Source organism: Rissa tridactyla, chromosome 1 (assembly GCF_028500815.1).
Source record: "Rissa tridactyla isolate bRisTri1 chromosome 1, bRisTri1.patW.cur.20221130, whole genome shotgun sequence".
Classification (NCBI taxonomy): domain Eukaryota; kingdom Metazoa; phylum Chordata; class Aves; order Charadriiformes; family Laridae; genus Rissa; species Rissa tridactyla.
Genome location: NC_071466.1, coordinates 69021066 through 69044126, shown reverse-complemented (window position 1 = coordinate 69044126; position 23061 = coordinate 69021066). Strand labels below are relative to the sequence as shown.

General features: G+C 39.1%; 1 protein-coding gene across 5 annotated transcripts in view; it reads left to right on the top strand.

The window, feature by feature from the left end:
* Window positions 1–22468, top strand: part of RASA3 (RAS p21 protein activator 3) — a 184131-nt gene extending 161663 nt beyond the window's left edge. For 4 of the 5 annotated variants that reach the window (XM_054191445.1, XM_054191454.1, XM_054191421.1 and 1 more), the window contains 16 exons: window positions 235–391; window positions 1228–1376; window positions 3350–3464; window positions 4353–4427; window positions 4936–5059; window positions 6212–6318; window positions 6856–6933; window positions 7839–7916; window positions 8475–8548; window positions 9556–9603; window positions 12329–12435; window positions 13331–13413; window positions 16930–17141; window positions 17926–18029; window positions 19822–20005; window positions 20610–22468. In XM_054191445.1, coding sequence (XP_054047420.1) covers window positions 235–391; window positions 1228–1376; window positions 3350–3464; window positions 4353–4427; window positions 4936–5059; window positions 6212–6318; window positions 6856–6933; window positions 7839–7916; window positions 8475–8548; window positions 9556–9603; window positions 12329–12435; window positions 13331–13413; window positions 16930–17141; window positions 17926–18029; window positions 19822–20005; window positions 20610–20685 — 1771 coding nt within the window. In that variant the 3' untranslated portion in view covers window positions 20686–22468. The remainder of the gene's footprint in view (window positions 1–234; window positions 392–1227; window positions 1377–3349; window positions 3465–4352; window positions 4428–4935; window positions 5060–6211; window positions 6319–6855; window positions 6934–7838; window positions 7917–8474; window positions 8549–9555; window positions 9604–12328; window positions 12436–13330; window positions 13414–16929; window positions 17142–17925; window positions 18030–19821; window positions 20006–20609) is intronic. The other variant, XM_054191428.1, reaches the window with a different exon arrangement.
* Window positions 22469–23061: the final 593 nt, after the last annotated feature.

Here is a 23061-nt window from a genome sequence, read left to right as displayed (position 1 = left end):
AGTGTGTGGGTTTTTAATCATATCTACACAAATCTTTATGATCAGAACTTCCCATATTGCAGTTAGTGCAAAATAGACTGGCAAACTTAATTAAAAAGTCTGATTCAGAACTCTCAAGAACTTGAAACATATATAAGTATTGTGTGTATCTGTACGTTTTGTATATGTTCATGTACAGCCTGAGATAATCTTGTGTTTCAGCACAGATTTTCTGTCTTGTTTTTTGCATATCAGGTATTTCCTGCAGCCCAGAGATAATGGTAACAAGTCATTGAAACCTGATGACCTCGGTTCCTTAAGGTTAAACGTGGTTTACACTGAGGACCATGTTTTTTCCTCAGACTATTACAGTCCTCTTAGAGACCTCCTGCTAAAATCTGCAGATGTTGAGGTAATTTGCTTGCACTGTTTATTCTTCACCTGCAGATGATCCTCACAGGGGGTCTGTCTCAACATTTGGCACTATCTTGCTGGCATCATAGTTGTGTAATTAGCAGGGTCCTCAGCTTCTTCCTTCTCAGACCTGAGGGCCTTGTTAAGCTCTGCATATCCCTGCTGCTTGTTTTCAGTCCTTGCAGAGAAGATCTTTATCTGCATGCAGTATGGTGGGTGAAGGCACACCCAGAAACACCAGTGGTTTTAGTAGCAGCATATTCTCCGTGGCTTTCTAATTTTACATGTGAAAATGCAAAGTAAACTTCAGTTTGATCAATTGGTTTTGCTTTACTGGAAAGGAACGGATTTACGTGCATAATTAAAAAAACCCCAACAAACCCAAAGCAAGAGCTAATCCTGAAATGTCAGAGGGTTGGACCATGTGTGCTTTTATGTATACTTTTAGCACTTGTAACAGTCCTTTTTTTTTTTTCAGTATAAGAACTGGGTTAGGTACTTACTGGGGCTTCAAATTGAGAAGGGTTAGAATTCTTCCACTTCACTTGCTTCCAAGGCAACAGTGATATTCAGTGAAAAGACAGCTATTAAAAATGGGGGGGGGAGAGACTGTACTGTAATAGTTTTTAAATTGCTGCCCTCTTGCGATCAGAACTTAGAGCCCACAAAAACTGCAATGTAACACCCACCCATGTACTGTACAGGCATGTTTGGGTAACTGGCCATTGCAAGTGTTGTGTGGTGTTCTGCATTAAGGAGCTAATGGGAAAAGAATGAAGGGGTGTTTCTTCTGGAAAGATCTCTCAAAAGTTTTTATTTCTTTCCACTGTTCAGCCTGTTTCAGCATCAGCTGCACACATTTTGGGAGAAGTTTGCAGAGAAAAACAAGAAGCAGCCATACCTCTTGTCAGGCTTTTCTTACACTATGGCAGAATTGTGCCTTTCATAAGTGCCATTGCGAATGCTGAAGTGAAGAGAACTCAGTAAGTACCAAAAACCAAATTGCTATCAAACATACCTACTCTGTGTTGGCTAGCGTTAAGATCCTCTACTCAGTTTATAGAACTAGAACTTTGTAATTGCAAAAGAAACTGTTGGAGTTGTTCCTGTGCCTCCCAGCTGAGTGGCAGGGTTCCTTATAAAGGCATTCACTGCTCTGAAGAACTGGTGAGTGATTTTAGGAGGAGTTCCCATCATGTTTTGCGAAGTCTGCTTGCAAGACTTTTCTAAGGTCTGAGAGCAGGGATTTTCACCCTTCTCAGTCTTGATTATATTTGATGATAACTGTGAAATCCTACATTACCTTCAGCTGTTAATATGAAATCATTTCAGCTTTATAGTGTGCTAATAAATCATCTAGTGCTGAGTAAAACTGTTTGTTGAATTTGTTCAAAACAAAAAGCGTGTTTTTTCCTAGTCATGAATATTTAAGGAAAACTGTGTGTCTAATCTTTCCAGTTAAAGGGCTGAGGAACAAGGATGAGATTGGATCTGGCAGTGGATAGCAGAAAACAAAATCTTTTTTCTGGTCACTTCTTATAAGTCCCTTGTTTGACTTACCAGTGTGCTGACAATTTAGTAGTGTAAGATCTAGTATTCACACCAGGCAGGTCCTAAAGAACATTTGTTGCCACGAGCCTCGTGCCTATGTCGTCATGCTCTTGACTGATAGTAGAGGAGACAATTGGGAGTCAAAGGGAATGACCGATATTGACTCTAAAGTAGCAGCTTCCTCAGTACAAAATAAAGTCTTTGTGTGGGCTGGCTTTTTTCGATGTGTCTGAGGAATAGAGTATTTTTGTTCCTGTAGGTAGGTGTATTTTTTCTGTGCTGCAGGTTGGCTGAAACAGCTTGGTTGCTGCAGTATGAGGAAATTTGCTGCTCCCTGGTCAGTCGTGTTCCTGTGATAAAACAGCGAAGATGGTGTTTGTTTTCAGGGCTTTCTGGCATTTGTAACAGGCAGTGAGCTTACTTTTTTATGAAGCAAAATGATGAATCCAGCAAAGTAATTCATCCTGTTATTCACTGCTTGTAAATGGGTACAACTGTAGTAAGCTATAAACAACAGAGACGACATCGGTGTGTGTACAAGAACAAGCAAATAAATTCATATCCAAGTTTGATCTGCTGTCAGTAGGCACAGGTTTTAACCGTATGGGTGTAGATGAGACCATTGATTATGTACCTATCTGCATAATGTAAATTGCTATACAAGGAATGAAATTAGTTGCATTCTCAAAATGCAAGTAATGCTTAAAAAGAAGTACACATGATAGTGCAGCTAGCTAAAGCTTAACTAATTACAGTGGCCGTATGGCTAGTACAAGAAGAATTCAGTGCAAGTGGCCTTTTCAGTAAAGTGTGAGAGTTTGCATGGTATCAGCTATCCACACAGTTCTTGGGACAGAATGGGGGTCAGCACTGCGTTTAATAGTGTTATCACAGGACAGTGCTGAAAGTCACTTAGAAAAGATGGCTATGTCATTGGAGCTGGTGTTTTCATCTCCCTCCCAGCTTGCAAGTACTCATTTTGTAGGAGAAGGTAGTAGGCCACGTGTAATGTCCAGTGTTGTTGTGAGACTAAAATCACTGCCTCCTTCCCTTACTCAAATTACCGCTGTTCAGTAGCACGTGAAAGCGGGCACATTTTTCCCTGCTTATATTGTAAACCCCTTTGATGTGAGCCTGCGTGTTGCCATATGTTTGGATGGTACGCTGAGCACACTGCGCTAATACAAAGAAGAAAATCTGTAGTCCCTCTGGACTTACCATGACTACTGCTTTTCTCTTATAACCTAGAAGTGCACTAAATGCTATGTGACTGCATTTAATGGCAGGCTGGTGTCAAAGGGAGTTTTTGTTTGTGCATTCCGTCACCTTTCACTGCTTCTTTTATTTCCATATATTAGCAGTTTATTACAGAGAGACTAAATTACAGAAAATTGTTCACTTCCAGAGATCCTAACACCATTTTCAGAGGAAACTCATTAACTTCCAAGTGCATTGACGAGACAATGAAACTGGCAGGGATGCATTATCTGCAAGTTACACTAAAGCCAATTATAGATGAGGTAAGAGCAGTTTAGACTGTTTATTTGATAAAATGTCACTGTAAAAGACCTTCAGGGAGCAGATACTGTTTATTCCTTCCTATTTTAAGATGATTTTGTTCGAATAATTCTTAAGAGCCTATGTTAAATTTTTCTATGTTAAAATCCTGTGTGTTAGTTTAGCCACAGCTGAGTCACCCAATTCAGAAACAGTTGGATTGTACTAAAGGAAAAGGAAGTTTCTATTTATTTAACTACATTACTCTGTTGTATAAAATCTAACATTTACTGTGTCTGAGAAATTAATAAATTAATAACTTAGATGAATAAAGAACATATACAGCAGAAGGCTGCTGGGAAGCTATAAGTAATACATTTAATCCAGTGGGTATAAAGGAATAAAATTAATCTAGATAACTGTGTATTGTAACAATGGTTTATTATCTATCCAGTCCAGAATGGTGGGTGTGAGAGTATTTCAGTGCAGTGATTGGGCAATACTTTCAGACCACAGACTTCCTTTAAATGATTTGACAATTTCTTCAGCTGTTGTTTTAATGTTTCGTCAAAAAATGTCAAGTTTTTAAAGAATATAGATATACTTTTAAAGTTGACTGTTTTGGCAAAATGGGACTTTTCTTGAACAGCCTTGCTTGAAAAAGTCTCACGAAGAATTCTTCATTTCAGTTGAAAGAAAGGGTATCAAGAATTAATGCTGTTTTTTGGAAAAAAATAAAGATCGCATGTAATTTACCTTCGATGCTTTGTCAAAAGAAAAAAATACAGTTTATAAAGTTGACTTTTGCCTTTTACCCCCAAAACCTAAGAGGTTATTCTTTTTACAAAACTTTTTCTACTTGAAGGTAAATTGATATATTAATTGTTCACTTTTATTTTTTTTTTTTCTAGATCTGCCAGGTCCATAAACCTTGTGAAATTGATCCTGTGAAATTAAAAGATGGTGAAAACCTGGAAAATAACAGGGTATGCATTAGATTTTGAAGATATAATCTCTGTTTACACTATCAAGTTTAACTGAGGTCCTCGGATGTTTGATGTTGCAAATAATTTTGTCATTCATTAGAATACACTGGAAGCTTTCTTAACACCACAAACTGTTATAATTATTTTACAATGGCTTTACATTATGCTATAAATACAATATCTGTAGAGTGTTAATCACTTCTGCCCCTGCCCTTGAGGATAAAGATAACTTAGCCTGTGGCTCTACTAATGATGTCAAAAATGGTCTGTGAAAAGCAATGATATGCCATACAGCCATATAACTTGATGTTTGGTTTTGCTAGAAATAATATTTTTACTCTTGTACTTGAATATGTGTGTTACCATTGAGTGTGAGATTGTTTTGCAAGTATATAATGTTGAAAGTGAGAAAATCCTTAATGATGCCATTATGAATAAACCCAGGAATAATACCAGTTTCCACAGCAGAAAATGATACTAGTTTTGTCATAATTATTGCATTTTTCAGGAAAATCTGAGGCAATATGTTGATCGCATTTTTACTGTAATTACAAAATCTGGTGTAAGCTGCCCTACAGTGATGTGTGATATTTTCTTTTCACTAAGAGAATCAGCTGCCAAACGTTTTCAAGGTGAGTTTCTATATATTTTTTTGTTTTACATTACTGGTAGCTTTTCAGTGTAGGTGTAGTCTATCAGTTTGCATGATCCATGATGGATTTAGTGATTGAGCAGCAGCTGTTGAAAATAGCATTTGGAGCGTGTATTAATGCTGTTTTTTCCTGATTATTCATTCCACAAAGAACATGACTTGTAATAGTTGTATGAGTTTTCCTTAAACATCTTTCAAAGGAAAATAGCATTTAAAAAGGGCATTATGATGGTATGTATTTATGGTTTCAATATTTTCAAAGTATGCTCTGTTTTCAAATGTTCAGGTTTTTGTAATGGCTCATTCTGTAGACTCCATGCAGCTGAATTATTCTCTGCTCGTACGTCAATTTGTAATAAAGGCCAATCTATAAATTATTTCAGTCATTGCAAGCTCATTGCCCTAGGAGGCCCATGTGCTGCAAAGGTTTTCTGTCTGTCAAGACAGAATTCTTTCCGCTCCCTCCTAGTTGTTTTGGCTCTGTGAGAATGAGCAGGCAATATAATACCGGAATTGAGCAAAACAACCAACCTATGTATTTTCATGAAGCGGAGCAGATTACAATAAGGAAGGTTTAGAGAGAAATGCAAGTTCAGCTTTTAAACAGTCACTTCATAGTAGAGAAGCTCCAGCAGAAAGCCATTGATTGTGCTGTCTTGCTCTTTATTTTATGTAAAAATAAATAAATAGTATCTTCTGTAATTACCAACTGAAATAAATACATTAGGAGTCTATGCAGTGTTTGTACTGAGGGCTATAACTAGATAACTGAGAGTTGGCCTCTGTACTGAACGTTTCATAAACTATGTAAATTATTCATCGTACTTTAGTTGCATAGATGGAATAGCAGATGTTTGTATGAAATTCCCTGTGAGCTGGAAAAGTGAATGGTGTTCTCCTTGTAGCCTGTGTCATGAACTCATTTCTAAAAAGACTGTCCTTGACGTTTCCTTGGTTTATGCTAGACGATCTCTGGCTCCAAATCCTCCATCATCAGTTAATCCTGTAACTCACAAATATATACATTTCCAGCACATGCTTGAGTTAGCTTTCTGAAGGCATTCTGATAATTTCAGAAGGTTTTTAAGGAAGGATTATTGAGATGCTGAGTAGAGGTCTTTTTTCTTAATAGGTGACCTAGATGTGAGGTATACAGCTGTTAGCAGCTTTATTTTCCTGAGATTCTTTGCTCCTGCCATTCTTTCTCCAAACCTCTTTCAGCTTACACCACATCATCCAGTAAGTACTGTATCAATTTTTTCTTGCTGTATATATAGTTCTGTCGCCATAGTCTGTCTATCAAGATTCTTTCTTCAGTTCTTTTAATAGCCTTTAGGAGAAGTACCTTTGTTAGTTTAAAGATCTGCTATGTCTGTCTTGGATATGAAGCATATGTTGGATGACTGTGTATGTGAAGAACTTGGAAGGTATAGGAGGAACAGTGAAATTTAAGGACAAAAAAGGTAGATGATCTAAGATGCTGTAGAAAAGACGGTCACTGCTTCATTTTTGCCACATTACGTTAATGCTGGATTGATTGTCAGCAATGTTTGGGGTGTTTTTTGCAAGTTAATTTCCTGTAGTTCTCTGAAGAGCAATAGGGTAGCTATGAAGCATGATTGCTTAAGAGTCAACAGCCTTTAGAAAAAGCAACTATTGTGTTTTATTGGGTCTTTTCTAATTTTATGTTACTTTTCTGTAAGTGAAATAAGAAAGGCGAAATTTAGTTTGCATATTTTAAATAGCTAGTCTATATAATATTGTTCTCTTTCCTAGGATCCTCAGACTTCTCGAACTTTGACACTTATCTCTAAGACCATTCAAACACTAGGCAGCCTATCAAAATCTAAATCTGTAAGTATGCCATTTTCATTTAAAGGCTTAATTCAGGAAAGTGATTTTTTTTTTTTTAATCTTTTATCACTCATTGTAATTAAGCCTTTAAAATGCTTGAGTTGCAGTAGGCTTATGCAAAACTGGTTATGATTGCTTTGATTATAAGCCTCTCATGCTCACAGGAAAACTAAATCTGTCTTAATCTGAACTAAATTTCAGTAAAGCAAAATTGTGTGACCAGCCTAGAAGTCTGTTCCAGGACTTCTCATTCCCTCGTTCTGGAAGAAAGGTATTGATCAGGAAAACCCGTGAAATTCTCTACTTGCCTCCAGTACGTGATTAGCACCTCTACAGGACTTTACAGATTGTTTCAGCATTTTAAAGCTCAACTGAGAAGAATCGCCCAATAAGGGCTATGCTTTTCTTCTCACACCAGTTCAGTTTTCTGCCAGTCAGTGATGAGATTAGATCTAAATGCCCATTCTCTGGATATTTGATTGAAATAAAACTTGTCTCTGGTGGTGTAGTTAGGATTCACACAGGCGACTGTAGATGAATCTGTACCTCAATTATGAATCCTTTGAGACAATAGAATTCTTTCTCTCACACTTCTTGTCAACTTCTTTTGGGACCAAGATTAAAAGCCAAAGCAGAAGTTTGAAGCTCTTGAAGAATGTGTTATTAACTGTAGTAACTGAACATTTGAAATGCATTCTGCTACCTTTTTGAAATAAAAATTTGGTACTACTGAGTGCGTGCTATACAACAGGAAAGTAGTGCTTTGCTTGTTTTACTTCTGGCCAGAAAAAAACCCCCTTCTTGTCTGTGGTGGCTTGTCTCGTCTCATGGTCTACTGCTGTTAAAAATAATATTTTCTGTATAGACTGTATTATGATATGCATAGTTTTGGCTTTGTATTTCAGGCCAATTTCAAGGAATCCTACATGGCTACTTTTTATGACTATTTTAATGAGCAGAAATATGCAGATGCAGTAAAAAATGTAAGTAAACCTTTGAATGTTCTGAAAATCCTGCTGTGTTGTTGAAGCTGATGCGTGGAATCCTAGAATAGAATACATACGGTTTGTAAACCAGGGAGTGTGTGTTGGAAAACGCAGACTCCTGATAACTGTAATAGTCCAGAAACTTTTATCAAATTATGTGCATGTCAATAGTAGAATCTCTGGATCTACTTCTGCTTAATAATTAGGTTGGATTAACAAGCTGCTGCTTAGAGCTTGAGACATATGCATGCTTCATAGAATGCTGCAGAACTGTGATGAAAATTGCTTAGTCCAAAAGGAAGTGAAAGATACATATAACAGAGGAGAAGCACAAGAAGTGGTGGTCATCTGCAGTTTTTCTGCTTAAGAGCGTTTGTGCTATTTTTAGTTTACAACCCAGGAAGCCTCCCAGATTCCTCAAGCGTGTGCCATTACCTTCTGTTTAACTACTTTTACAATATTTTCTTGTAGCTCTGTGCTGTACAAATATTAAAGATTTTAATTTGGGTAGTGCAGTACTGGCAATTTTATCTATGCTTTTTGTTCACCTTTTAGTTTCTAGATTTAATTTCATCTTCAGGAAGGAGAGATCACAAGAGCATAGAGCAACCTATATTGCTTAAAGAAGGGTAAGCATGCATGTGCAACAAAACCCTCTACTTGTGTGCTTGCTACCGTTCTAAGGCAGCTATCTTTTTTTCTGCCACCCCTATTCCATCTGTGTGTTCAAAGAAGAATGTGGGAAGATTCTTGTGTTGGCTATTTCTACTCTCTGTGGCTTCTGTGCTGATTTTAGCATCTTTTAATTTGATTTAAACATCTTAATTTAAGTATGTTTTGAAATAAGTGGAGGAAAAAGAAGCCTGTAGAACTTAATTAGCACATCTAAGGCAAAATAAACTAAAATCAGCATTGTGTTAAAATCAAGTTGATTTTTTTTTTTAAACTCCTGTGAACAAAAGCTGTAAAATTCCACTGTGAAGGCAGATACTGAATATCTTAGTGAGGGCAAAGCCTGCAAATGGAATTTGCTTTTGCTGCCCTGTAAGATCCATATGCTAATCATTATCATGGCCATTTCAAGGAAAATTTGTGATGCACTTGGAACAGTTTCTGCTTTTAGTACCTTTCCTTTTTTTGGAAGCATGTTCCGTATGCTGTATTAGTTTTAGATTAGTTTTAGATAGTAATTGTTGACTTTTTTTGTGTTACAAAAACAAGTTGTGAAGATCATCTAAGTGCTCTGTGGAAACAGCTTCTTTGAGCTGGGAGGAAGGAAGTAAAAAAAATCCAGATTCTTCCTGTCAGAGCTCAGTAAGCTAAACTGCTGCTTGAAAGTAAGCTTTCATGGTAGCTCTAAGTCATGCAAAAATTAGGTTTTCAGTGGAAACATGGCTACCCCTTCCAGTTAACCTCTGCAGTTCACTTCACTTCTCTGGTGAGCATCTGTCTCTAGAAGCAAGTTTGTCTATTTTAATTCTGTACATTCATCATTCTTTTGTTTTTGAAAATAAATGTATAGTTTGTAACATTTTTCCTCTAACTCTAAAACATCTTTTCTGCCTCTGTCTTTCTTTTGCTCCTGTCTGATTTTTTTTCTGTCTTTTCTTGCTCGGCCTGTGCCTGCTGTTGTAAGGACTCTTAAACTAACAGTAAAGAAAGTTGATGGTAATAGTTCGTGCAGGTAAGATGGTAGGAGCAGTTGCTGCTTTGCTGTAGCTATGGGCTGACAGCATGTCCTTCCTTTGCAGCAATAGACTGGTCTGAATTAACTCTCGGGAGGAAGTACTCTGTTTAACAATGCTGAAATGCCTGTGTAAACCCAGCAGAGAGCATTTTGTTACCTATTTCTTGATGTTGACCAACTCTTTTTTAAATTTTTTTGTCTTTTCTTCCTTTAAACAAAAACCTGCTGTAAATAGAGAATAAAGGACTTTTATCTGTAGGCAGAGGCTCCAAGAAGCACTGAGATTTGCTTAATAGTCAGTGTATAGATCCCAATAAACTCACTGGAAGTGATTAAGAAGTGGCCATACATTTTCTAAGCACTTCTTAAGTAGCATTCAGGTAAATTGTTCTCAAGGTTAAGGAGCGGCCTTCAGCTGTCTATTTTTTCTGACATTTTGCATTATTGCCATGTTACATCATGGGGAGTGGGTGGGAATTTTCACAGCCTTTGATTTGATTCTTCTCCAGATTGATTGGCTGGTTAGTGGGGTTTCTGTTTGCCTTTGCAGTGTTCTTATTTGCTTTTTTTTTTTCTTAATCTATCTTGCTTCTATTAAGAGTATCTAGATGGAGGCTATAGCGTATGTACTTTTGAACGAACGTACAGTACCAAAGATTAGTGACTGGCACTTGTGTTTGCTGGCATTAATCATGCCATCGCTGCTTAACAGCTGTCTGCATGGTTCTTTTCTAAAGGAAGAGAATTAAAAGGAGACTAGTTCTGCCGTTCTTGTAGGTGAAAGTGCCCTGCTGATGCTTCCAACCATGGCTAAGGCAGATCCAGACTCAGGTCTACCATAAATGCAAGAAGAAACAGTATCTCCAACCGCCCAGCACTGAAATGGGTTTCATCTTAGGTTTTTTTCTCCTTTGTGCTTCTGACTGCTTCAACTTCTGACACATTCTGCGAATGTTAGAAACCAAGAAATCCTTTAAATTGTCCTTATAACTTACGGGCCTTTGAATGTTTGTCACCTATCTGTCGGAAATAAAAAACGTTCTTCTCTTGGCTATATCAGCTATGACAAATTTAATTAGAAATGTGCTCTTAGCTCTGCAGTATGGAATTTGCATTTTTCAAAGAGGGAGGCTCTGTAGGAGTTTGCAGTTTTAAGTCACTTTAAAGGGTGTTGGCATGAGAATGAAGAGAAACTAACTTGAAGAGCATATTGTCCAGCCCAAGGGTATCTGCTCTTACCTTGAAATTTGCCTTAACCTTTAAATATGAAGACTACCACCAGTGGGCCTGGTGATGACCTGAATCATATGGTTTTATGAAATATTTCTCAAGTAATCCAAGAATAAGGACCGAGCCAGTAACTATCTGACTGTTTTAAGAATGGGAGAGGTGTGTAACTATAACTGGTTTAAAAAAATTCGATTGCCGTTTACAGTCCTTGTCAGCTTTTGCCTCCACAACTTGGAATGGGCGGCAGGCACCAGCCCAGCTGGTTACAAAACAGTTAAAGTCTGCAGGAACTTGGGTTTCTGTTTGAGCTTTAAACAGACCTGCGGTTCGGTTGGATGCAGTGTATTTTTTTCTGATGAAAATATCAGAAGCGAGAAACAGTATTAGCTGTTCTAAGCGGTTTAGCTCTGCTATTGAAAATCTTCAGCCAAATCTTTCGCTGTTCTCTCTGTGTGCTCTTTGTGCTGTATAGTGCCTTCCTACTTGATAAAAACTACTCTGTAGTAAGTAGTTTTTACTGGCTCTGTTACACAATTCTGTATTTGCCACAATAGTTAATGTAATGTGTAGAGTAGCTGTTATCAACTCCCTACTGCATACGCATACACATCTTTTTTCCACCAAAGGTGATGCTGAGCAGTGAAGTCACTAGGCTTTCCAAAGTCACCTTGAAGCTTTTGGATTGATTTAGTGGTTAGGAAGGTGCTGGATGCATCAGAGTTTCTTGTAAGCCTATTCAAGTTTGAAGTTAATTAAAACTGACAACTCACTAAATGGACACCCATCCCCTGCCAAAAATGGGGATGTGGGGGGTTCTAGCTTTCAGCTCTCAGATTGCTTTGTATGTTATTGAAAACGCGTTTCCAGCTGCAGCATCAATGTGCAATTGGAAATGGAGCTGTGGAACATCCTGATTTTGTTTCTAGAGCTTGAGAGTGACTAAAGCATGTAAGGGTACAATCCCTGTGCTCCAGAGGCTTTACAGCTGCCTTTTAATTAAACATACTCTAAACCTTTTGCGCATTCTCACAGCTTTAAAAGAAATAGTAAAAAAAAGCTTATAGAGTTAACAGGTCAAGCTTAGCAGAGCAGCGCTAACCATGTTCTGCCCCTTTTCTGCTGTAGTAAGAAACCATTTAGCTGGATTTGTAACTGAGGAAAGCTGCGCTTCAGCTAACTAACTAGAGCCCCTGTGTAGACTACAAGTCAAGCTACGTGTCTTGCCCCTTAACTAGGTCTGGAAAAAGTACAGGCTTAACCAACAGATTCACTAAACCTATCCAAATGTGACTTTCCTTTCCTTGTCAAGACAAGGCCTCAATAATTAGGAAACAATGTGTGTCCCCTCCTAAAGCTTTGCAAGTGCCATCATGTGTATGTATATATGTATAGATCTGTATACATAAATACATATTTTATGTGTATGCATATATTCATATGTATGTATCTGTAAGATCTGGTATATCGTAACAACTGTTATCCTGTTTACTAGGTTCATGATCAAGAGAGCACAAGGACGAAAACGATTTGGTATGAAAAACTTCAAGAAGAGATGGTTTCGCCTGACAAACCATGAGTTTACCTATCAGAAAAGCAAAGGTAACAAAGGTTTTGACAGTCTGTTTTTGATACATTTAAGCAAAGACTGAGATCTAGATCTGTGGAAGGTGCAGTGCAGGCAAGTCTGTCAGCCTGTATGTTCTTGTCCTTTTTTTTAGCATGTCGGTACTGACTATTAGAGGAGCATCTTGGATAGCACAGTACCCTACAAATCAGCAAAATATTTGATAATACTTGTCTAGTATCAGTGATCAACTTCATCTGTAGGTTTCACAGTTATGTAGTAGATTGTCCAAGGAAACAAAACTCAGGATACAAATACCTTATGCTGGAATTTGGGTTTGTATTGAACATTCTCAGGTGCATCTCAGCTTGTTCTCATAAATTCTGTAGCATTGGCACAACTGGCTGCAATAGGCAGAGATTTGCCTGCAAGCTCTTAACCTGCAAAAATGTGTTCACTTAATGTTGCCTAATATCAAGGATTTTGCTTTTCCCAAATTGTTCTTGTCTGTTCAGTAGTACACAACAAATGCCACTTCCTTCCATTATATAAATACACAGGGAGTAAGAAAGATAAGGAAACATGCTCAGGTCATGCCAGCCTTCATTTCACACTCAACTTTGAGATTGTGTGTCACCACCATCAGCCTAGTTCAATTGATCTGACAGGAATGATTTCTTTCATTGTCACCTTCTCAGGAAATATACTGCATCCTGCTTCGGTAGTCACTTTATAAGAGGTTTGCTAGCATAACAGAAATGAACTTAAGACTTAAGCACCATGCTAGTAAATCCCTGCTGAGTGAAAGATTTTTTTCTTGTGCAGTAAAAACCATCTTCGAAGGAATGGAATCAGCCCTTAGAATAAGGGCAGAGGGTGAAGTTGATTTGTGAATGAGTTGCTCAGTATCTGCGTGTGTGTGTTCTGCAGGTGATCACCCTCTGTGTAGCATTCCAATTGAAAACATTCTGGCAGTGGAAAGACTGGAGGAAGAATCCTTTAAAATGAAAAATGTAAGTAGGTCATCTTCATTACTTTACTTGTTAGGCTGGTCTAGATCCACCAGCCTAATCGCCTTTTTCCCTTTTGTAACCTGGATTGGGTTTCTATTGAAAGATGTACAACCACAGCTGCTTGTTCTGTATATAGTAGCAGGAGTTTCCAAAAGTACAGCCCATTCAGATTCTTAACAGCCCAGTCAGCAGTCCGTGGGTTTCGTGATCTGCAGCACACTCAGTACTGACCACTGCTGATTAGCTGTTTGGGCTCCATAATGTTGGGCTCCATAATGTTAGAGACAGGTAAGATAATCAAGTCCCTGCCCTTTATGCCAGAGCTCTCTGTTGGGAAAGAACTGGCTGCTTATAATTGTGAAGGATCGCATCTTCTTTCTTAGCTATCAGAGTTTCTTTGTCAGTTAATGAAAGTGGATATATATTTGGGTTAGGTCATGTGCCAGAACAACATCTGTGCTGTGCCCAGTACAGTTTAGCATTTTGATTGCCACATTAGCAAAATAAACCTGTGTTTCTCATGCATGGAACACTACTGCCAACTTCTGTATGTGATACATACCATCCATTGTGTAAGAACGGTTCTTAGACATGATGAGTTCAGGTGACGCTGGGAGCCTTTATCATGCTCTTCTGCCTGTCAAGCTGAGTACGGTCCTCACAAAGTTCTACTTAAAAACAAACAGAAAACCAGCTTAGTGTTTTCCAATTCTAAACAGGCATCTACTACAGACTTCTTTATACACATAAATGGTTGAGACTTTTAGCTTTTCTGCCTTTTAAGTCTTTCCTGCCATCTGCACTGCTTATGGACACCATGCAGGGCAGTGCTCAAACCTGTCCTAGGTAATTAGGTTACTCAAACAGCGCTTTGTTAAAGTGAAATACAATGTTTAACTCCTCAGTATTTTCCCTGTTTCAGGCATTATTTTGGTAGCATATGTGTCTCTTAAAAGATTAAATAAGTTTCAGATCACTCGCTTCTAGAGCAATCTTCATTGTACTGTTGCTGGCTCTAGTGTTTATAACTCATGTTAATTACATAGGCGAAAGCAACCAAGCTGCAAAATAATTCTAAAGCTATCATAAGGCAGCTGTAACGTGATGAACTGTTGCCAACTGTAGCCTGCAAAATAACTTGATTGAAGTAGCCACACAGTTGAGATAAAACTTACTGTGTGTGGAAAGGACCTGAGCTGTAATTCTGATCAACTCTTCAGTGACAGCAGTCTTTAACTTACGCTTGAGTCTACTGGGCTAGAATGCATCCAAAATATCCCTTTATTGTAAAGATTTATTATAGGAAAAATATCCCTTTATTGTTAACATCAGAAACTGTGCTCTATTTTGGTTGCTTAAATTCAGTATTACCTAGGAAATGAAGGTGACTACATCCATTCTGCAAAGTAGGGGTCAGAGTATTTCCATAAGCAGTAGAAAATACCATTATCGCCCTCCCATGATAATATATTCCCATGTATCTTGCCATACCTAAATAGAATACTGCAGCAAGAACAGAATTCACAAAACACCACAGCAGATGTATTTGCGAGGGATATTCCATCATGGGTGCTAAGTGTGATTAAAGATCCACATTTTCTATAAATATGTATCTGTGCTCTGAATTGCACCAAGTGTGTCTTCCTCGCTCCTGATAAATTTGCCTGTCTGGCAGCAAGGCCAGTAGCTTTCATCTTCCTTAAGCACAGTTTGGGCTGTGTGGGGGTGGCTTTAAGTACTGTTCAGGTCTTCTGTGTTGCTTGAGAAGCAACTGGTGGTTTTGGTAGTGTAAGGGTCTTGCAACGACTTGAAATTCTTGGCTGAGTTGTGGGCTTCTCAGTAACAGTTGCCATATGTTAGTTCACTTAGGTTGGTATCCCCTTACACAAAGCCATACTCCTTAAATCTGTTCCTTTGTTGTAATGCAGAAGGCTCTATTTACCCCAGCAGGACATAAAATTCTTTTCCCTGTAGTTCTGTGTTAATGGAAGGGTGAGCTGCATGCTCCTGTCTTCCTCGTTCCTTCCTTCCCTATTCCCCAGACTCAAATTGCCAGTTATGTCCTGAAAAGTTGTATTAAAAGGACTCTGTCTTTGGTGTGTATTTTGGTAGCACTGGACTGATCACACTAGCAGCTACTACATTGCTGTTGCGCATTGTGCCTTTCTAATTATTGTCTGACATCTATAGGGATACTAAATCCAGGGAAATGACTGTTGGAGCTTTCCCTTTCCTGTTAGAAGGGACATTGTAATTAAAAAAAAAAACTGTTAGTTTACAAATGAGCAAGTATATTTGCAAGATACTTCAAAGGATGTGCACCTAAAAGTGTCACAAGGGAAGAAGAGATTGTACCTGGTGCCCATCTGCGATATTCTCCTGAGCAGCTAGGTGCAGAATTCAGGTCAATGTTTCAGGTCTTTGTAATAGGCAAAAGTGAATTTCAATTTTGGTGGGGTTTTCAGGGTTTTGGTGATGTTTTTGGGTTTGGTGTTTTTTTGGGGTTTTTTTTGTGCTTCTGTTTTTCTTTTTAAAGTAGCACGGAGAAACCAGAAAATAATATTCCACGATATGGACAGTGTAATGTCTAATGATTTGAATAATCAAATGAAGAAGTAAAGGAGGGAAGGAAAATTTAGGGATACCTGAGAGAGAGAGGAAAACCCATTAAAATGAAGTATTTGCAGAAGCTAGAGGAAATGAAGATGGTTGGCATTTGCATTTCCAAAATTTGCAGTTAAGATCACTAACTTGAGCTTGGTTAACTTCAGTGCATGATCAGTATAATCAAGCAATAAGGCTGTGCATCAGCAACTTGCTTCTTCAAGAGGAGGAAAATAAATGTGATTGTGCCACTTCAGCTTGTGAGCTGTTTGCAACAGGCAGGAAAGCTCTAGTTTAGATTTTCAGTGCCCAAGCTATAATGCAGAATTAATGTGTAATTATTTGAATCACCCTATGGCGATTAAAGAGCAACTGTGTTGCTGTGATTTGCTAATAGCAGCTATAGTTGGGTGCAGAAGTGTGGAAGTTAGAAAAGGAAAGAATCATGCTGAAATTGGTGTGAAAAAGACAAGAGGTAGGGGAGTGTGAAAACAAAGCTGTCGCTGAGGCCGGATCCAAACTCTTGCTCTTCTCTTTTCTGCCCCCTGCTGACTAGCGTTTCCTTTCAGTGTTGGGTCCTTCTGTCAGCCTTCCAAAACATGGAGCTGCAGCATTACTAAAATTGCATCCCTGAGGCTGACAACAAAGCGTGTTGAGGCCCAACCAGCAAGTTGGTATTAGCTGTTTGTAAATCATCTCCTACAGGAACAGTATCTTACTCCTTATGCCAGGTGAAAGGTCTTGTTGTTTTAAGGGCACATTTGCTGCTTGGTTTTGTGTTGAAATGTATTTATTTGTGCATTATTTTAGTATGTTGTGTTTTTCCTTTAATAAATCATCAGTCTGAGCCCAGTCTGAAGTTCACAGACTCATTCTGGTGGTTTATTCTGTGGCTTATTTCTTTATTTGCAGATGTTCCAGGTGATCCAGCCTGAGAGAAGAGTCCTGTATATCCAAGCAAATAATTGTGTGGAGGCCAAGGACTGGATTGATATCCTCACCAAAGTTAGCCAATGCAACAAGAAGCGCCTCACAGTCTATCATCCCTCTGCTTATCTTAATGGCCACTGGCTTTGCTGTAAAGCTACTGCAGATAATACTCCTGGCTGCACACCCTGCACAGGGTAAGGATTGGTAACATGCCCTCGGTGTAGGTATTGCCAGGGGTATGTGCGTCTCTGCAGTGTGACTTGCAGGTATGCAGTTACCAAGAAGATCTGCCACGTCCGCAGGCGTTGTGGTGTTTTCAAAGGCCATCTTTACTGTTATTTCTGATACTGTCGGTGTCTGCGTATCTTGGTCAAAATGTTGACATTTTTAGAGTTCAAGACGTTGATAAGAGTTGACTCTGGGATGAGATACTTTGGTCCTGATTATCTGTCATTAGTAAAAAGTCAGAAATCCCTACGGTGTCCTGTTTGGAAATTCCTGAAACAGTCAGTCATCTGCTTCTAGATTTAATTCTAAACGGATCTTTTTCTAAGGGGTCCACTCGTGCTCTCTGTTAAATAAAGAGGTACTGTCTGGTTCGTAGGAAACTATTTTCATCTAAAATGAGAGAAGCAGTAAGTCTGTAGTGGTAGTTAGTCTCAGGATATAAGACCCGGACAGTTGGGAGTTCAGTGCTTTGGCTCCTCCATCTGGTTATAGCAGCCTAATTCACCAAAATGTCTGGATCCTGATAACGCTCCTCTCTCAAGTCAGAGTGAAAGCATGCTGGATAAATCTAGGTATAAAGAAGTTTGAACTTGTCTACTTTTTCTCTTGGGAAAAAATGGGAAGTTTTGAGATCCATTACATACGATCTATTGGCTTTCATGAGTACTCACTTTCATCCTTGTTAAGTGCTTTTTTGTGCCATAATATACTGTTTAGCATATAACTTCTACCCCTTCCTGATGCTTACAGAGGCCTGCCAGCAAATATACAACTGGATATAGATGGAGATAGAGAAACTGAGCGCATCTACTCTCTTTTCAACTTGTATATGCCAAAATTGGAGAAAATGCAAGGTGAGGATGAAAGATCGTTGCATCTTCAATACACTTAGCAAGGCAAAAATACCTGTGAAAATTTGTATGTTCTAGCTAGAGCAGCCTTGCGAATCACATCCTAGAACACAGTGCTGTTATTTAGCTTGTTTCCCTTTCTGCTGTCTCGAGGCAGTTGTGTGAATTATTTTTGGTGCAGTGTGCAGTCTCATAGTCTGTACAAAGTTCTTTGCATAATAAACAGTTGTTTGAAATATGGTCTTAACCACAGCATCCTAAAATAGCATAAGCACCGAGCATTGCTTGGATGCTCTGAATTGACAAATCAGAGTGTGCACTAAACCAGAAGTTTACTGATCCTGAAAGAAGCACCAGCAAAGTTGAGGTTTCAGTGGAACATGGTTTTGTGTTACCAGAAGTCATGTGCACATTCCCTGATTTGGATCCCAAGAACAGGCTGGATACAAATGGTTTTTCAGGAAGGCTCTTTCGGAATTTTCAGCAAAAGATGACCTGTGGATGTCTGTGAAATGTTGAAAAATGAAGAGCGTGCTAGGAAACCGTCAGGAGCTGAGGGGAGCAGAGATGTGACATGAAGGATAAAAGAAAGAAGAGACAGCAGAGGAAGTTAGTACTAGCAGGCATGCCAAGAAAAGTATCCGGTGTACATGGTGCCAGACTTGAAATCCCAATTTAGCACAGGGAGTGGCAGGGAAGCCTTCACTGTGGCACTGATCTTTAAATAGGACTTTATTTTATAATATGAGATAAGCCAGTGGTGTCAAACACACAGATTGGAAAGCACTTTAATCCATTCCTGGCCGCCGTGCAGTTGCAAACTTAAGATCCCCACCACTTCCGAGCTGTCTGAACCAATGCCCAGCTTTCCCCTGTTCCGAATCTTCACTGCCAGAGCCAGCATTGAGTTTCAGTGTCGGGGAAAAGGACACAGATCTGGCACAGACAGTGCAGCAAGGGGAAGGTAACTCGAAAGCTGAGACCGGGACAGCAGGAAAGCTGGGGAAAAATAGAGACAAAGTAAAATACTCTCTCTCCCCTTCTAATGTGCTCGGCTAGAATGCAGAAGTGAATCACATGATGAACGTGTTGCAAATGTTCATGTCATGATCTCTTAGCCAGGAAGGCTCCCTGGTAGGATAAGAAGGTAGAGGATGACTTGCCCCTTCTTAGGATATGTCCCTAAGCAGGCAGCCAAGCAGTAGTCATGACATATTCTGCTTATGCTTGTTGTATGAATCTTCTAGGGGTAATGTGGTAAAACATCTTCTGCGACTACTTCAACCTCTAATTGTTTTAAATTCAGTCTGTTGTGCAGTGCTGTACTTGCGTAGCTGCTGCTTAGGAATGGGACCTATCCTTCCAACCAGTGAATACTTGACTTCATGCAGGCCAACCCTGCAGTGCAGTGGCAGAGTTAGGCCTGTGTCAAAGTTCCCAAAGTGCATGCGTGGGGTACTGCTAGTGGTAATTGAGATGAAAGCGTTGCCTGTGCAGCAAAGGACAGCTTTGCACCAAGCGCGGAGCAGCTGCCGGCCTTGCTGCCCTTTCCTTACGAGATGAGGAGGAGGGAACAGGCGTGGGACAGCCTCTGTGCCTACCAACAGCCCAGCAAAAGGACAGGGAATTGCTCCTTCTGCTGTTGCTCTTGATGTCAGCCACAGTTCTGTGGTGGTCACACAGAAGCAAACCAAGGAACTGTAAGAACCCTGGACTGAGTATTTCTAGTCTGCTTCTCTCACTTTTTTTCCCCTGCCTATCTGATACTTATTCCCATACTTTATTTTTTCCCCAGAGGCCTGTGGCAGCAAATCTGTGTATGATGGACCTGAAGAAGAAGAATATTCTACATTCATCATTGATGACCCTAAGGAGACATATAAAACACTAAAGCTGATTATTGAAGGTGTTGGAACTTTAGAGCAGGAACATGCTCAATATAAGAGGGATAAATTTAAGAAGACAAAATATGGAAGCCAGTAAGTATAATGGGTTATCCAAACAGGGGAACAATCCTGGGAAATCCCTTGCTTATGTTCTGGGCTTCATCATATTCATGCTCAAAAAAGATCCTGCAAATACATATAAAGTAAGGCTGTGACTTAGGATTGATATCACAATATTTTAAAGGACTGAAAGGAATTTTTAAATGCTTATTTTTTAATTTGGTTTCATTCATAAAAATAAGTGTGGGGTTTTTGGATTTTAGGATTTTTTTTTTAATTTTGAACTTGTGCTTGTGGAATGAGCTGTAAATACCAGAAGATACATGTATTTACCAGCTTATTTTAGAGTGTTGGTTTAAAAATGGGAAGAATGGCTGATACAACCACATGACTGTATTTTGTGTACACGTAAATAAAGGAGCATTCTGCGCATGACTGACAAAAAAGAGGATCAATTCAATCGGTTCTTCCAGTTCAAATAAGATGCAGTGTTATCATTACAATTACAGCTTTGAAAATCAAACTTAGGGGAAAGGTTTTGTCTGTTCACTTTCCATTCTGGCATTTTGATGTCGTGACAGAAAATTCTATTTATAGTACTTTTTATAGTACTTTTTTTTTTTTTCTTTCCTTTTAGGGAACACCCCATTGGTGACAAGAGCTTCCAGACGTACATCAGGCAGCAGTCAGAGATCTCAGCACATTCCATATGAAGTGCAAAGGACATCACAGGACAGTGCTGAAGGGTCGATCAGTGAAGCTAAATAGCAAAACAAAAGGGAAGCCACACATGTAGCAAAATGTATGGATAAGTGTCAAGCTTACAAACTTTGAGACTTGCTAAACATATTCTCTTTTCAAGAAACTGTTATAATAGTTGCTATGCACTTTATTCATCTGGTTATTGACAGATGATAAAACTCTGCCTTCTAGGCAGTTGTTGTCATGTGTATTTTTAAATTTGCTTTGGTTTCTTGGAATCTAGTGATCAGTTCAATGATCAAGGTGTGTGGACTTCATCTTGACAACTTCCATGCAATTCCTTATGTTTCGGAAACCAAGCATGCTGCTAATATGCAGCATTTTCTAGAATGGTTGGTTGTTACTGTTTTTTCTTCCTGAGTAATGTATATTATGCCACACCGCTGTGTGCTCTCTTAGGAAAACTTAGTAACACTTTACTTTTAATGCCTGCATTTAGAAAAGAAGCAGAGGAAAAACCCTCTGGTGTAATCTCTTGCGTTGTACCTTGTATTCTGAGCAGGCCAAGGAGCAGGCCTTTTGTTTTTACAGCAGCATAATTTTTGCTAAATGTGCACAGTTCTTAATAGAAATTCAGATCTGAATGGTACTCTTGATATTTTTGAGATACAAAGTCATTTCTCCAGACACATTCAGCAGACTTTGGTTTTGAAGATGCGATCTCAGCGGTATAATAAAACTGACTCTCATAAATATGAGGAAGAAAGAAATGAACTTATGTCAAGGCTACATGTCTCTTTTATGCAGTCCAGTGACAGGTAATCTTTGAAAGTCTGCCAACTGAATGGCAAGGTAAGCTGATTTTGATGACCTTTTACCACCACAGCGAGAAGGAAGAATTGAATACAAGTCTGGCAGCTGAGACATGCTGACTCCCAGGCACAAAAGCCGTCAAGATGGGTTTTCTCTGAAAGGATGTTTAAGCACTGGAGTCCATGCTATCCTAGACCACTTGCTTTTCTGGAAAATAGATTTCTACTTTTCCAAAAATGTTTTTAAATACTTTTTTAAAGAGACTTGTTAAAGGATATTTAGTATATTAACATGCATAATGGTAAATTGTTAATATTCTGAGTGTAGTGAAAATGGAATGAGCTGTGTATCTCACTAATACCAACAAAAGTCATTAAGGAGGGGAATAAAGATCTGCTAAATATACGGTAGATATTTATGTATGCTGTTTAGTTGTACACCATAACTTTCCTCGTATAAGGGTCTGATTTACAAACACCTAGCTTTGATGGCATGGAAGCCTGCATGATGGACTTTAAGCTTCTGTGGGGTAGAAGCTAGTGTTGGTTTTAAGCTGAATTGGAACAGCAAGTGTTGAACTATCAGTTTAATATGAAGATATCTGTATCTTTGCTTAAAGCGTTACAGATTAACTCTTAACTGTGTCCTCATTGCATCTGACATGATGTAAGATGGGTGAAGTACTTTGAATGCCTCTGTTTGTTAGTGATGCTCTTAGGAATGAGGTTTTCTTTTTGTTTGAGTATATAGTAGACCACCTCCTAGTAGATGATAAATGATCTTTTATTCATCTTCACCCCGCAGACAGGGGAAAGGGAAGTAATGAAGCATTGCAGAGATGCATTTTGGACTCCAAGCTTTTAGCTGCCATGAACTGCAATTTTTAACATGTATTTGTAACTTAATGTTGTTTATAAAATACTAATGATCTGTAATGTGTGTTCTACTTGCCAATTAAAAGAAATGTTTTATTTCTGAAAACCGTGTGCACATTCGGTGTCTGTTTAGATTTCACAGTGGTCACCAGGGGTGCCTGGTGGCACAGTATCTGCTGTTCAGAGTTGGACGATGGATGGAGATCCTTGTGAGTGTAAACCAATCTCTGTTGGGGCTGCTGAGTCTTGTCCTTGCTCCTCCTCCCATCTGCACCCCTTTTATTGGGTCAGCATTGCACCCATAGGACTCCGCAGTGAACCAGATTGGGCACCTGAGCCAGCCACAAACTACTGTTGCAAAGAAAGCAGTTGTCGCTCAGCTAGATCAGCCTTTGGAACTGGTTCCTTGTGTTATTACACAGCTGTTGCTGCTGCGAGGGAGGGGTGAGTCCATGTTGAAAGGACAGGAGGAAAGAGATGAGAGCACTGCACCCTGCACGTAGATCGGCTCATGACCCTGTGGAACCGCCACCCTTCCGATTAGGATCGGTTCTGTGGCAAAACCTTGGGCATGCTGAGGTTTGTGCAAGTCAGTCTTCTGGAGCTTTCCAGTCCTCTCTGGATACTCACGTGCATTAAGCTTTGGCTGGGAGGTGGTGTGTGACGAGCTGCGCTCACTGGCTCTGTTGGGGAGTGTTT